Genomic DNA, 14,308 nt, shown 5'->3' with positions numbered 1-14,308 from the left:
TAATAAATTCCTTAAAGTCTTGAATGCTCACTTAAGTATTTACTTGATAAAATCACAAGTAATTTAAAGCCACAAAAATGATGACTGATATCTGTGAAACATTTCCTTTTTTCCCTCATTTTTTTGTGTTGTCAATTTGTTCGCGAAACCTGGGCAGATGTCAAAAAGGATAATGAGCCTGGATTTGTGAATGAGGAAAAGCCAAAAGGAGCTTGCGTTTGCCAGTGTGGAAAATCAGCTTAAGGCGTGCATGATATTTGAATACATATACATAATTTGCGAGCTTTTTCCTTTTTTTGGGGGGGAAAGTAAAATGCCTTTAAAACGGAAAGTCAGCAGCGATTGACAGTATGACTAGGAAGTAGAAGAGCCTAAGGGATTTCCACAATAATTTTGAAAAGCTGTAGAGAAATGTGTGAGTATTAAATTCAGCTTAGAAATGTCCTTAGAAAAGGCAAATTTCAAAATCAAGTTGATTATTTTTAAAGGGCTTTCTTTTATTATTTCACTTATTATCAATTTTAAAAGTTTTCAACGAACATTTTAAATATTCACATAATTTTCAATCATTTCCAAACCTCGGTCGTTAACCTTGGCAAAATCAATTAAATGCACCATTTTTGAAATGTCGTGAGTGTTATGAATATTCACGAACCGTGCGCGACGCGTTTAATAATTGAATAGTTTGAATATAAATACCTCCCAGTCGCGTTGTCCTCCGGTAGCAGAGGTCCTGCGGTTGTCCCTGGGCATGGCCACAAAGTATTCAGCCGGAAAGAGTTTGCCAAAGAGAGGTGTAAATAGTAGTACACCTGAACCATGGTTCACGTCCACGTCGAAATTAACAAATGAATTATTTAGTGGCGACACTTGTGTGGACAATGTTTGGATTAGAGCAACGTGAATTAGGTGCGAATGGCCAGGCGGGGATTTCCCTAAATGGGAAACTGTGTAATTTGCCTAAAAGCGTTGGCCCTTGAAAATACAAGTCGCCACAGGCTTTAATATAATGAAGCTCTCTTTATATTTGTTTGCCATGCTTGAATTTGTTATAGAAAATTTGTCTTACTTTTTTTTTAATGACTATAAATAATTCTTCATCAAGACCACCCTTTTTATACGCCATAATTGATGGCCATTAAGGCTAGACCGGAACTTCCGGCATTTGATGGACACGAGTGCTTCAAAATTTGAAGCCTTTTTAAACACAACAAAGCTGCTAGAAAATAGGTATAGTATAGACTTTATTTGTTTATAAAACATTAAATTTGGATTACTGAAAATCATTACTAATAGCTATTAATTTTTACCAATCAATTACATTTTTGCTAAGGCTTTCAGTCATATTTTTTAAACTATCTTTGGGCAGTGCGGTGCCAAATAAAAAACAGGTCGAAGTAGTAATCATCACCATCATGAATAGAGTCGGAATTATGCCAGCGAACAACTAAAAATGAGAATTCATACAGTGATCAAAAGTAAATAATATATTAAATATTATATCTTACAAAAAGAAAGGGCCTGACATTGCCTAAGCCAGAGACGATGGTGTTGGCCGGTGCACTGATTGGCAGCATAAATTGATTGTGAAGTGCGGTGGCAAAGGGCAGGGCAAAGTTGTTACCCTGAAGGGAAAATATGGGAAAATTTAATATTTAAATTAAATAAAAAATAGTTTAATTACTCACTGCAGTTCTCATTATAGGAAGCGCCAGCCTAGCCACAGCAGCTGCCGGAGAAAGGATCGTGAACAGGGTTCCATAGCACGCACCACACAAGAACTGGAGGAAGCCACCGCGTGGCTCTGACATGGCCTTGGCAATGGCCTTGTATAAACCACTCTCCTTGGCACAAAATACACAACAGAATGCTGCGCCCAGCATTATTATCTCACCCCAGGGGGTACGCTTATTTACGGCCTTCCAGCCCAGGAGCGAAGGAGCCGTACCCGGCTTGTCCGGCCTTCGGCAGGCATAATACCGGCAGAATAGAAAGTTTGCCGGGATCGCAGCAAAAAGGATGACTACGCCCAGGGACTGGACCGAGTAGCCGGATAAGATCGTTGGCGATATATCATCCCAGCCGGGGTAGATACGCGGCTTTCGGGTATGCATTATAATGAAAATAATCAAGATCAAGATAAAAGATAATATGGCATTGACTTTCCAGGGTCCCAGGTCCTGTTTCCTGGCCTCAATCGATTCCTGGAAACCTGTCGCATTGTTGGCCAATTCCTTCAATTCACGCTTAATGGGACCACCGAGCAGGCCAAGGAATATGATTTGGATCCAAAGGATCATGACACAGAGACCCATAACGATTGGTACTATCATTATCAATATGATGTGCTCAAACTTCAGCTGCCTGGGGAGGCATGAAAAGCATAAGTTGCTAAAGTGAATTGTTTATAATTACCCAACGAAAGCATCAATAATATTACTATTGGGATTCACAATGGGGGACACAGCTCCAGCCAATGTGGCGGTATAGCAGAGGGTTAAGTAGATTCCGACCACGGGTAGCGTTGGATAAGGGGCACTATAATATATTATATATTTGAGATATTTAAGTAAAAATATTCTGGTCTACAACTAACCCCCCTGGCTCGTAGAGCTTCTCCTCAGAGTTCATCTTCAAAACGCCGGCCTAGAACGTGTTCAAATTAAGGATATTATATATTTTATTACCTATCTATATTACTTACATTATCATATTCCGTCAAGACGGCTTTGGCCACTGTGATCCAAAAGGCAACAGCTGCCGTGGGATTAGCCAAAAAGGCAATGACAAATACTCCAATGGCTAGAAATAGCTGAAGCCTGCGTAATAACTCATCGATATAGATGACATTTAATCTCTTCTCTTCTCGAGATCTTACATTGTTATGTTGCTGCCAACGCATCTGATGACGATGAAGGCCAGATGCTCGTGGAGCCTCGAGGATTGCATCGTGATGGCCAGGAAGCAGCAGCCATAAACCAAGAAGAGTATATCCGAATAGTAGGCGGTGCATATTTTTGGCGAATCCGCAATGCCAGCTATGGGTGCAAATACTACGTAGGCAAGGGCAACGGCGCCTGTGGACATTATATCAAAGATATAATATAAATACAAACATGTTGTTATGTACACAAAGCGCAAAGCCTGCGGAAACACTGGTACTATAATGGGAAATATAGATATGATATGGATATTACCATTACAGGTTTTCCTAGTAAAATGGGACCGCATACTATAGGTATGAGAATACTGAGGACACCTTTGTAATGGAATTTACAGAACAATCGGCGATCGTCGGTCTGCTCCAATGGTATGTCGCCGGGCTTGTAAGATGAAGCACTTGCGGCAAGGATATCTCTGCTTAAGGACCTTTTACAACAACAATTTATATTAGTTTACTTACCGTTCCATTACTCATATGCATTTAAGCTCTTTGTTGTGTTAATTTTTATTGAATTTAAATGATTAACTTGTGAACGACTGCTTAGTTTTGATTATTAACTAATAATTTTTTAGTGTTCAATCAGGAGTTAGAATTTGGAATTTATACCTTTAGATACCACCTCATCAAAGCAAAGCATTGTGGAGGCGGCAGTTAAGAGCATAAAGAAAATCGCTGGTACTATGCCAGCTAACAACTATAAACATTCATATGCTTAAACAATTGAAATGATAATTTAAAATATTACTTACAAACTGAAAGGGTCTGATATTCCCCCAACCGGCAACGATCATATTTGCCGGCGAACTGATGGGCAGCAGAAACTGATTGTGCAGGGCCGTCATAAAGGGCAGGGCAAAGCTATAACCCTGGAAGGAAATTGAAATTATTTCATGAAATTAAATTATTTAAATAAAACCAAATACCCACAGCCCTTTTCATCACAGGAACAGCCATCTTGGCCAGCGTTGTGGAAGGAGACAGGGCCGAGAGCAGAGTCCCCATGCCGGCGCCACACATAAACCGACTGAGATCAAATCGCTTGGATCCCCACATGCTTTCTGCCACTTTTGCATAGAAACCACTCTTTAGGCCACAGAAGACACAGCAAAAGGCTGCTCCCAGCATAAAGATATCCTCCCAGGGAACATTGTTATTCAATGTCTTCCAACTGAGCAAAGATGGAGTTGTGCCCGGCTTATCGGGTTCCCGGCAGACATAGTACCGACAGAATAGATAGTTTGCCGGTATCGCAAAGAGTAATAATCCTATGAAAATGGCTGGAATGGAGAGACCGGTTTCAACTCCATTCCCTACATTCTCCCAGGCCACGTACAGGTGAGGCCTTCGGGTGTGCAATAGGACGAATAATATGAGTATCAGGATGAAGACAAGTATGGCATATGCATTCCAATGGCCCATATCCATTCTTTTCTCTTCGACAGTCAGCCGGAAATCTTCTTTGTTTTCAGCCATTTCCGCAAGGTCACGCTTGACACTGCCACCGAATAGACCCATGAACAAGATTTGAAGCCAAAGGATCACAATGCAGATACCCAAAAAAGCTGGCAATGCCATGATCATTATTATATGCTCCATTTTGATACTGAACAGGGGATAGATTTTATGACTATATTGCATAACATTTATGTTTCATAGTTACCTATATTTTATTAGTATGCCATTGGGATTTACAAAGGGAGACACACTGGCGGCCAACGAGGCGGTATAGCAACAGGTTAGGAAAATACCAATTACAGGACGCGTTGGATATGCTCTTCTATTTGACAGACATTAGTTATATGTCCTTGACTCCTGTCTTAATACTTACGCTCCCTGTTCGTAGGGTTCTTCATCGGAATCCCTTTTGATTACGTTAGCCTAGAAAGTAAACTATATAGCTAGATCGCCTCTGTAAAAATGCGTATGGCTCTGAACCCAGTTTAAAAAGCCAGAGCCTTGTACTCACATCATTATATTCGTTGACAACGGCCTGGGCCAGCTTCATTCCAAAGGCAGCACCTACTGTGGGATTCACAAGAATGGCAATTGTAGAAACCACCACGGCCAGAAGAACTTGAAGCCTGTCCGATAGATTCCATAGATTAAATGATGAAATAAAGTCTTCGATTTAAGGACTTACCAGAAAAAACTACTTCCAACTATTCTGATGACAGCAAAGCCCAGATGTTGGCTAAGTTTTGACGAGTCCATCACTGCACCCATCATGATAGTGCCATAGACCAGAAACATTAAGTCGGGATAATGTGAGAAACTTACAGGACCCGATCCTGCAATGCCTGCTATGGGTATAAAAGTTATATAGATAAAGGCCACCGCACCTCTGGCCATCACATTGAGTATATAATACAGATATAAGCATATTGTTAAGTAGAGAAAGCGATATATCTGTAGGTGGTTTTATTTTATACATGTTATATAGAGAAATGTGCAGAGTGTGACTTACCAAAACAGGTTTTCCTGCCAAAAGGCCTCCAAAGGCTATAGGTATTAATAAAATGAGAACACCTTTGTAGTGAAATTTACAGCATAATTTTCTATCATCAGTCTCCGCCAAAGGAATGTCTCCTGGCTTATACTCTGCCATTTTATTATTCACTTTGAGTGGCTTTCACTCGTATTTCTAATAATTTTAATTAATTGACTGACTGAACTGGCAGTAAATGCTATGACTTTAAAAACTAAGGTTTAAAAATTCTTAAATATTCACAGCTAAGACTTATTTCTTTGCTTTCACTCACCTTGAATTACCAAGTGAAACTAAATTTTAAATGAATTTCTTATACAGCAAGTTACCTGTATGTTTTAAATTTAAATTTAAATAGTAAGACATTTCCCATTTTCCCTCTAAAAAGAAAACTACCTAATCGCTAGAATATTTATTGGTAAAGTTCTGTTCTTAATAGCCAAGTCAAGTTACGTGGTAGGTCAAGAATTTTGTTCACTGACTGAAAACTGCAGCGAGTCCGGGAATTTGGCCAATAAAAACTTTCACCAATCCTGCGGTGCAGGATGTGCAGGCAGGACGACTGGCACAGGATACGCATTGCATTGTTTGGGGGGCGGGGGAGGGGAATCCTGATGATTGTGGCAATGTCAGCGGCAGCTGCAACTTTGTGGCAGCACGTGGCGCGTAACAACGCGCAGTCGTCGGCAATTTTGCGTAACTATTCGCCGTTCAGCATCGTTAGTGCCCTGGCCAGGACTCACACAAAGTCCTTGCACAAAGTTTGCCAGGACACAGGTAGAGTTGAATCAATACCAAGAATCTAAGCCAGTCCCTACAATTAAACGAAATACATGAAAGTGGAACTCAGTACGATATATTTTAATTAAGCTAGGCTAATAATTACCCAAGGATAACAAGTATACTATAGTTTTTGATGCCTGTCACTGAGTTTTACCTGTTACAGAGTTCACACCTTAACATCTCCTGTCAATATTCAATGTTTTGACCTTTTAGTGACGATGGCAACACACACACACACATACTAAAACTTGGGTAAGCGGAAGTTGATTGACTTCTTCATGTGAAAATTTCTCCCATACGGAAGGTTGATAAACAAAAATGGCCGCCGCTCCTCCTTTCAGCCTTATCCGTCGGCCATTGTTGTTCTTTGCCCGAGGCACTCCTGACAAGCCAACATGACGACGGGCCATTCCTTGATTAGGGTTAGCCTGTGACCATATGATGGATGCTTCACTTTTATGGCAGACAAAGAACAACAACAACAAACGACAGTACCCGAAAATCAACTCAAGAAATCCCGGACAGCCTGTAGTTTGTCAGCACACCAATCGCGGGCCATTGTGTTCTTTATTTTTTTCGTTATTTGGCCTAAACTTTTGTCCTTAAAGGTTTCACACCAACTTGCGGCACCTGCCCCTGAGGAGTCCCCATCCCGGCGAGCATTTCGGCCAGCTCGCGAGCAGCATGTCACCCATCTTCAGCTTTGGGTCGTGCCTCAGATAGTAGCCACATTTGGTGTTCTCTAGCGAAGTGTCCGGTCTCTCCAGCCGCTGGGCCCGGCAATAGGCAAACTTGTCGGACTTCTCCCGCAGCCCCAGCAGATCCACTTCGATTTGAATGGCCAACTCGGAGGTAACCATATCCGGATGCACCAGGGTTAGCGACAGGAATATGACAACAGCCAACAGTCCAAGGGAAATTCTCGATGGGAATGTGTTCATGGCGGCGTCAGAAATGCAACTAAATGGGGAACTTTGGTCATTTGCAATTGTTACAGCTGGTAAATAATTACTGCTTAATGTATTGTGACTAAAAAAAAGTCACTTAAAGTGCTTTAGAGTTGTTTTATAGTTTTGTTTGCTATCAATTGATTTGAAAGACTGTTTTAAGGAAGTTTACTAGATGTTTGCCTCAAGTAAAATTGATTTAAAACTAGGAAGACAATTGATTTCAGGGTGCCGAAGTTTAGATACCTTAGCAATTATCCATTTAATAATATATTAATTTTTTAAGATTTTTATATGAAAATCAAAATTTAACTAAGCAAAAATTCTTTAATTTGCATTCGGAAAACTTTCCTATGTTAGTTTTTAATAGATTTACAAATCTGCATACTCAATATAAAATTAAAAAAAAATGGAATTTTTTCAATTTTTTTTTTTAATTTTTACGATGTAACACCTTGTAAAATATTAAAAATTTTGAAAAAATTAAAATTAAATTAAATTAATTAATTAATTAATGGCTTGATCGATTCAGTTTTTAATGCTGATCAAGAATATATATGATTTATAGGGTCGGAAATGACTCCTTCCCATCATTACAAGCTTCTAACTAAAATAATAATACCATTGAAAGGGTCTAAAAAGGTAAACAAAACTTAAGTCTAAAGAAAAACATGTATTTAATATTTACATATAATTTTTTAATAAGTGCAACATAAAGTTAAAAAAATATATTTCCTGAAGGCTTCAAAAAAATATAAATAATTAAAATTGTAGCAATGTAGGTGACACTTTTATTTATATCGAAACCAAAAGCATTTTAATTTATAAACTATTTCTGCAGTAATGCAAAACAAAGGCTGTAAATAATTTAATTATTATTCGCAATGTAATTTATTCAATTTACATTGACAGTTCTGACAGCCCTTTTTTGTACGTATTATCTCTACAAATAATTGCAATCATTTCACTTTTTCAAGAACAATTTAATCTTTTTTTTGTTCTCGATTCACTCTCTCAAAAAAGGGGAATCGCCTTTAATAATAAAATCGCCGTTTCCCCCGTTTCTGCGCTTTAATTTCGCAGAAAAAATGCTCTCGTTTGTTTTTAGACCTTTTCAATTGCTTGTTAGCCGGCATTTTTTCTTTGTTCGCCCCTTTCATTATCGCCATCTCTCTATTTTATTTCACGTTTATTTTTTGTTCTCGACCAACGTCATTCTTTTGGTGGAAATTGCATTCAGAAAATGAATGGACGCCCGGCGCACTCCTCTGCCTTGTGCCTCTGCCATCGACCTCGAATGATGCATGCAATCGAGTGTAAATTTCTCTGTGTTTTATTATTTAATAACGTCGACTTTCGTTGCTATCTATATGCCGGTTGCTGTGCATTCGAGGCTGTCATATTTACGCGTCCATTTCCCCGCCCCTTTTTTTTTTTATTTCCGGTTCCGTTCCTGTCACAAGCTATATAAACAAATTGGCTGTGTGTAAAATGCAAGTGTAAATTGGACGACTGAAATAATGGCACCTTATCCCCGGTAAAATGGCAATAAGCGAAACGAAATCGCGGCATTAAAAAGCAAAAAAACTTGTAGTAAAAATCTTTTAAAGATTATTTACATATACTCTAGCAGGGTATTATAATATTCATCAAAAGCTGGTAAAGCAGTGAAGAAGTCATTTCCGACCCTATAAATCATATATATTCTTGATCAACACTAAAAGGTGAATCAATTTTTTCAAAATGTTCAACATTTTACATTGGTAAAAATTGTAAAAATTTGTGAAAAAACTGAATTTTCCAAATTTTTAAAGTCTTTATGCAGATTTATTAACTTTTAAAAGACTAGCATAGAACTGAAATCCGAAATGAATTTAGTGCATTTTTGGCTAAGTTATGATATTTGAAAAACTGTGATTTTTTACAAAAAATGATCATTTAAATTTATTGATTAATAGTTCATATAAGTGACGTATTTTAGGGTTTCTTGGTGATAATTCGTGAAAGAGTCATTTCCGATCCTATAAATCATATATATTCTTGATCAGCATTGAAAACTGAATCGATTTAGCCATGTCCGAGCAAAATTTAATTTTTTCAAAATTTTGAACATTTTTAAAGGAAACATTTACATCGATAAAATTGTAAAAAAATTGAATTAAAAAAATTTTAAAAGTCTGTATGCAGATTTATTAACCTAGTAAAAACTAACATAGTAAAGCTTTTCGAATTAAAATTAATGCTTTTTTGGCTTAGTTATGAGTGTTTTAAACTTTTATTTTACGAATAAATGGTCACACAATAATCTCATTTAATATAGTTAATAATAGTCACATAGAAGTGCTAATAAAAATAAAATAAATAGTAAATACTTCATAAATAAATATTAATTTATTTCCCTTCAAGTTTATTTAAATTTTAAATTAAAGACCTTAAAGTTTGCGGGATATATATGTCTAGCATATTTCCTTGGTCAGCAAAGTCTTGCCTTTCTTATCTCATCCTTGAACATTTACTTTTGTATAGTAGACAATTCTCAGCGTGAAATTCATTCAGAATTACGGCTCGGATTAAGGTAACTTTTGTAGTGAAAAGGCCCAGCACACAGTTCATGTACTTTTACACACCATTTTCAGCTTAGGAAAGTCTAGAGGCAGTCGCCAGACCCAGAGAGTAAGTGGAGATGGGGCACTTAAGCGTTTAAGTAAATTTAAAAACTTGTTAAGCCCCATAATGAAGCAATTTTCAGCGAGGCCTCCAAGGAATCCAATATTGTTCAACGAGAGTTTCGGTATTAAGCTTTCAGACAATGATTCTCGTAACTTTTATTAATTAGCCGTACTATTAAATCAGATGGCAGGCCAATGAGCTTAACCTTTGAGAAGGAATCCGATTCCTCTGCCTGTGCCTGTGCCTATCCCGATGCCATTGCCCCATGCTAATGATGGGTGTGTACAACACGGTCGAGTCCTGTTAATGGCCCAACCATGTGCCAAACATCGATCCTGCCCCGAAGACAGCTTCATTAGGGCCCAAAGGCTGGCACAAAGGGTTGGCCGGAAAGAGCCCACCTGCTGGTCCGCCGTATTGTTGATCTGGGGAACAAAGTTGAAATTAAAAAAATTCTCAACAGAAAAACTCAATTATGCTGCGCATTTCTCTGTTCCCAATGGGGTAACTTGGGGGTCTTTGTTGGCATTATTTTAATAAAAGCTTTACTTGAATGTCAAAAGACAGTGCAACTTTATGGAGTTACACAAACAAACAATCGGAATGAACTAAGGGTTTATTGTTGTATTAATTTAAATGTTTGGTAGCTATCTATTGATAGCGTAATTTGGTTAGATATATTAGTTAAAATAACATTAATCAGGCATATTAATTCCTAGCAGAATATGAAATATATTATATGAGCAATTAGATATATACCAAACATTGTACTTGTCTTTTCTCTCATAAATACTTTTCAGTGTGCACCTTATCAAGGGAAAAACTGCCAAAAGAAAAACCGATAATGACTGCAATTATGCCAAGGGAATATAGTGGTGGAAAACGGCATCTTTGGAAAACTGGTGGCAAAGTTTCCATTGGCCCAGAGTTGGTGCATATGTCTAATGCCCCCATAAATCTTCATTCGTTCGCTTCGAGGCGACAATGTGCGCGTCATCAACATCATCGTCGATGTCGACTTATCCGCATCTCGCCGCACATTTGTTTCCCTTTCGTTGCGGCTTTTGTGTCCCGAAAGGATGCGTCATTTATCACCACAGTCTCTTTGGCTGTCATAATGAAGCACTGCAGCTTGGGAGTCCTGCAGCTGGGTGCAGTGCATCCATGGTTGCTCCATGATTTTTCACTTCTCACTGCCAGAGATCGAACAAAGTTGCCCCCACAACACACGCCAGTCAATCGCCTCAGAAAGTCAGTGAGTGACTGACTACATAAAGTCCCGATAGCCATCAGACATTAAAGCTTTACTATATATATACCATATTGCATTGCCACATAAGGTCGTCGTATTTCAATTTCCGTCGGAAATAATATCATTTAAAAAATTTAACCTTCCAGCTTCCTAGCAGCAGCATCAGAATGATGAGAGCTGTAATAATAAAGAGGAAATGAGTTCGAAAACAACATCCTTGCAGCCACGTAATGATAGCCATTGTTAAACGCAGAAATGTCAACAAGACTCTCTGTCTCATAATCCAATTTGTGTTCAATTTTCATTTAATAACGAGCTTGTACTTAATTTTTAAACATAATTAGTTTCTGATCCATGTGTGTGTGACTCCTCCATATTGTAGTTAAGTGTTAAATATATGACCTTTTCTTAAATGTTGATAGCAAAAATGTTTCATTAAATATAGTTCACTGAACTCTCTTTCCCTTCTTAACTATTTATAAACATATTTTTGGTAGCATAACGAATGTCCCACTCATATTAATCAATTTTAAAATGCTCATTATGGTTAGAAATACCCTACTTAGAGCAAAATGTAAATGGTACACAAAATGTTTTATTTAAGTGCATATTAAATGGCATCAAATTGACCTACCCACTTAGGGGCTTAACACCCCTTTTTACTACTATTTGGCCAAAAACATATTTAATTCTCCGTGTCCCGGGTCTGGGCCATCTCGCTTTAACAAATTTATTTGCCAAGGTGCGTGGCCTAAAACGCCCGCAAAACTGGCAAATATAGACGGATGGACGGGTCTGGGGCTTAAATGCAAACAAGTGGCAATATAAGTACGTAAATATGTGTATTTATGTATCTGCCCATATATGAAAGCTGGCTGACCCAGCCATATACATAAACCAAATAGGTAAACAGGCGAAGGCAGCGCTTAAAGAGGTTCTTTTCGTCTTGGAAAAACCTCTCATTGATATACTCTATGGGGAATAAGAATTTTAAAAATAAGTTGAATAATCTCCAAATTGTAAGCAGAAATATGTCTTTATTTAAATAGAAAACTATAAGCATTCCCCTGTAAAAGTCAGTTGGTAATTGAAAAGAGCAAATGGATAACTTTCTCAAATAAATACAAATTATATTCTCATTCATTTCTTTAATAAAAAAATTAAACAAATAAATTCTTCGTAGTTTTCATTTTTCCAAACATAAATAATTTCAAGAAGAGCATCCTAGTTTACTACACTCGTAAACCCAACAATTTGTTTCTCTTCTCTGTACTATATCCTGTATATATCCTATATCCTGTGTGTATTTGTATGTATTTTGTGTTTACCCTTTTTGGCATGACTTGCTCTTTTGTCGGTGACTGAACGTGTAAATTTATAATTAAACGCCAACACTTTTTTCCAGGAAAATGTAAGAGAGAGCCCCAAAAAACTTGGACTTTGCCGTTTGCCTGCTGTTTCCGCCTTCGTTTTCAATTTTTCCCGGCCCTTTTCCTTACCATTGTGTGTGTGTGTGTTGTGTCCTGGACATTGTTGTGTGTCCCTTTTTGCTTTGAAATCTCTCGTGTAAGCACTTAATTAGTGGTAAAAGTTAAACAGAAACCGGCGCAAACATGCCACACCGAGAAAGAAGGTCCAAAACAAGAACAATAACAGCAAAAATGGGTCCGCAAATGGGATGAATTTATTTCATCGGACGCAGATTAGATTAAATCGTACAAGCTTTTGCATTTTCCACCGGAGCCAAGTTCCTGGGAAATACCATCCACCCACCACATCTGTGTGGATCTGTGGTTGCCCCACAGCCAGTGCCAGGACCAAAAGCAAGTGCCAACGTCAGTGGTTTTCCCATTTATTTATAAGCGATAGTAAGGGAACACATATAGTAACATATATATGTAGTATAGTATTATATGCAGAAGCAAACATTATTGTTAATAGATGACCGTTTTTTGGCATGTAATTTGCTTTTATCAAGTTAATAATGCCCCTTAATAAGTGCCTGGTTATGCAAAATATCCGGTCTCACATATATATATTGGTCAGCTTTTATGGCTTAAATGCATGCTTAGCCATGGTTGGGAACAGTGGATGGGAGTTAAAGTAATTCTAAATGAGGGAGAAAGTTGTGAAATATGGGATACATATTAAGAACTATATATTTTCAAGTAATATGTAATGGTATCATTTAGTCATCTAAAACTTTTCTTCTAGTTATCCAGAAAATATAAAACTTACCCATTATACCCTTAAGCTATTTACTTACCATTTTAACCTCAATTTGGTATGATTTTCTTCTAATTTTCCTCTCATTTCCCACAGTGCCCAACAGGCAACTTACATACATATATGGCATGGATTCGCTCGGGGACTCCCACAAAATAATGATTTGTATCTCAGAGCCATTTGCACGCATGCAGCAGCAGCAGCAGAAAAGCACGAAGGATATTCCCCGGGCACGCTTCGTTGCACAAAAATAAAATAAAATTATGGTAAAAAAGTGAGTCACTCGCAGAGGCAAACTCCCCTTCCGTCTGCCCTCTATTTGCTTGCGGTGTTTAATTAACTTTCGCAGTGTAATTGCTCAGAGAGAAAGAGAGGAGGAACTTTAAAACGATAAAACTTTTTATGAGCTGCCATTTTTGGAGTCCCGCGTTTGACTTTTGTCTGCCGAAATTACAATATGAAAATTTAGTTTCGCATACAAACGAAAACAATTAAAGTTGTGAAGGAACGCCCGCACATAAAGTCTACGCCAGGCTCCCCGTTTCCCCGGACATTTTGACATTTTGAAATGCATAAATGTTTGCGTTTGATGACAGGCAGGACAAAGCACCAGGATAAAGGAGCAAAGAGCCAGGAACCAGGAGCCAGGACTCGTCAGCAGGACGAAGCAGACAGGTGACGAGTTTAATATTTTTTGTCGCTTCTGTCTCGTTTATTGCGACCCTGCGGTGATTTCTCGGCAAGTAAACAACCCTGGCAGGACACAAAAAAAAAAAAAATAAAATAAAAATAAATAAAAATAACTACAATAAAAACGCAGACTTGGAGCTGGTAAACTTTTTGACTTTCCGTGCTAATGGTTCAATTTATTTACCCGAGTTACCTCGACAGTTTTACAAAATATGACAACGACGACAGGACCGAGGAGGAATGCAACTTTGCCATGAAACTATTTTCAAATTTTAATTGCTGCCGCTCACGGTACACAGCCGGGGCGAAAT

The 14,308-nt window shown here is 38.0% G+C and overlaps 3 protein-coding genes across 3 annotated transcripts; all 3 read right to left on the bottom strand.

Annotated features, from left to right (window-relative positions):
• Positions 1-1,227: 1,227 nt before the first annotated feature.
• LOC110183421 (protein I'm not dead yet-like) lies at positions 1,228-3,544 on the bottom strand. Its single transcript, XM_020951698.2, has 9 exons — positions 3,404-3,544; positions 3,198-3,339; positions 2,879-3,144; positions 2,705-2,819; positions 2,597-2,646; positions 2,416-2,538; positions 1,689-2,364; positions 1,509-1,625; positions 1,228-1,447 (listed from the first exon to the last, which is right to left on the bottom strand). Exons 1-9 carry the CDS (start codon positions 3,409-3,411, stop codon positions 1,307-1,309), a joined length of 1,638 nt encoding a protein of 545 aa, XP_020807357.2. The 5' UTR covers positions 3,412-3,544; the 3' UTR covers positions 1,228-1,306.
• On the bottom strand, positions 3,421-5,646 carry LOC110183422 (protein I'm not dead yet). The gene is made up of 8 exons (XM_020951700.2): positions 5,409-5,646; positions 5,085-5,350; positions 4,911-5,025; positions 4,773-4,822; positions 4,605-4,721; positions 3,872-4,547; positions 3,694-3,810; positions 3,421-3,638 (listed from the first exon to the last, which is right to left on the bottom strand). The coding sequence occupies exons 1-8, from the start codon at positions 5,547-5,549 to the stop codon at positions 3,531-3,533; spliced, it is 1,590 nt and encodes a 529-aa protein (XP_020807359.2). The 5' UTR covers positions 5,550-5,646; the 3' UTR covers positions 3,421-3,530.
• A 1,095-nt stretch (positions 5,647-6,741) lies between these two features.
• On the bottom strand, positions 6,742-7,313 carry LOC147643997 (uncharacterized). The gene has a single exon (XM_086830769.1). It carries the CDS (start codon positions 7,151-7,153, stop codon positions 6,824-6,826), a length of 330 nt encoding a protein of 109 aa, XP_086686895.1. The 5' UTR covers positions 7,154-7,313; the 3' UTR covers positions 6,742-6,823.
• Positions 7,314-14,308: the final 6,995 nt, after the last annotated feature.

The sequence above is a fragment of the Drosophila serrata genome, unplaced genomic scaffold (genome assembly GCF_035046125.1).
Source record: "Drosophila serrata isolate PLE 108 unplaced genomic scaffold, ASM3504612v1 contig_240, whole genome shotgun sequence".
Lineage (NCBI taxonomy): Eukaryota > Metazoa > Arthropoda > Insecta > Diptera > Drosophilidae > Drosophila > Drosophila serrata.
Note: the sequence above shows the minus strand (reverse complement) of the source record. Positions and strands in the feature narration are given on the sequence as shown.

Excerpts from the sequence above, each read along its gene's own strand:
- LOC110183421 (XM_020951698.2), bottom strand. Across the intron at positions 3,145-3,197 it reads TACTAGGAAAACCTGTAATG|GCTTTGCGCTTTGTGTACAT; the intron begins GTAATATCCATA and ends GTGTTTCCGCAG. Across the intron at positions 1,448-1,508 it reads ATGTCAGGCCCTTTCTTTTT|TTGTTCGCTGGCATAATTCC; the intron begins GTAAGATATAAT and ends TCTCATTTTTAG.
- LOC110183422 (XM_020951700.2), bottom strand. The coding sequence starts at position 5,549 with ATGGCAGAGTATAAGCCAGGAGACATTCCTTTGGCGGAGACTGATGAT. Across the intron at positions 5,026-5,084 it reads GTTGGAAGTAGTTTTTTCTG|GCTTCAAGTTCTTCTGGCCG; the intron begins GTAAGTCCTTAA and ends TCTATCGGACAG. Across the intron at positions 3,811-3,871 it reads TTCCTGTGATGAAAAGGGCT|GGTTATAGCTTTGCCCTGCC; the intron begins GTGGGTATTTGG and ends ATTTCCTTCCAG.
- LOC147643997 (XM_086830769.1), bottom strand. The coding sequence starts at position 7,153 with ATGAACACATTCCCATCGAGAATTTCCCTTGGACTGTTGGCTGTTGTC.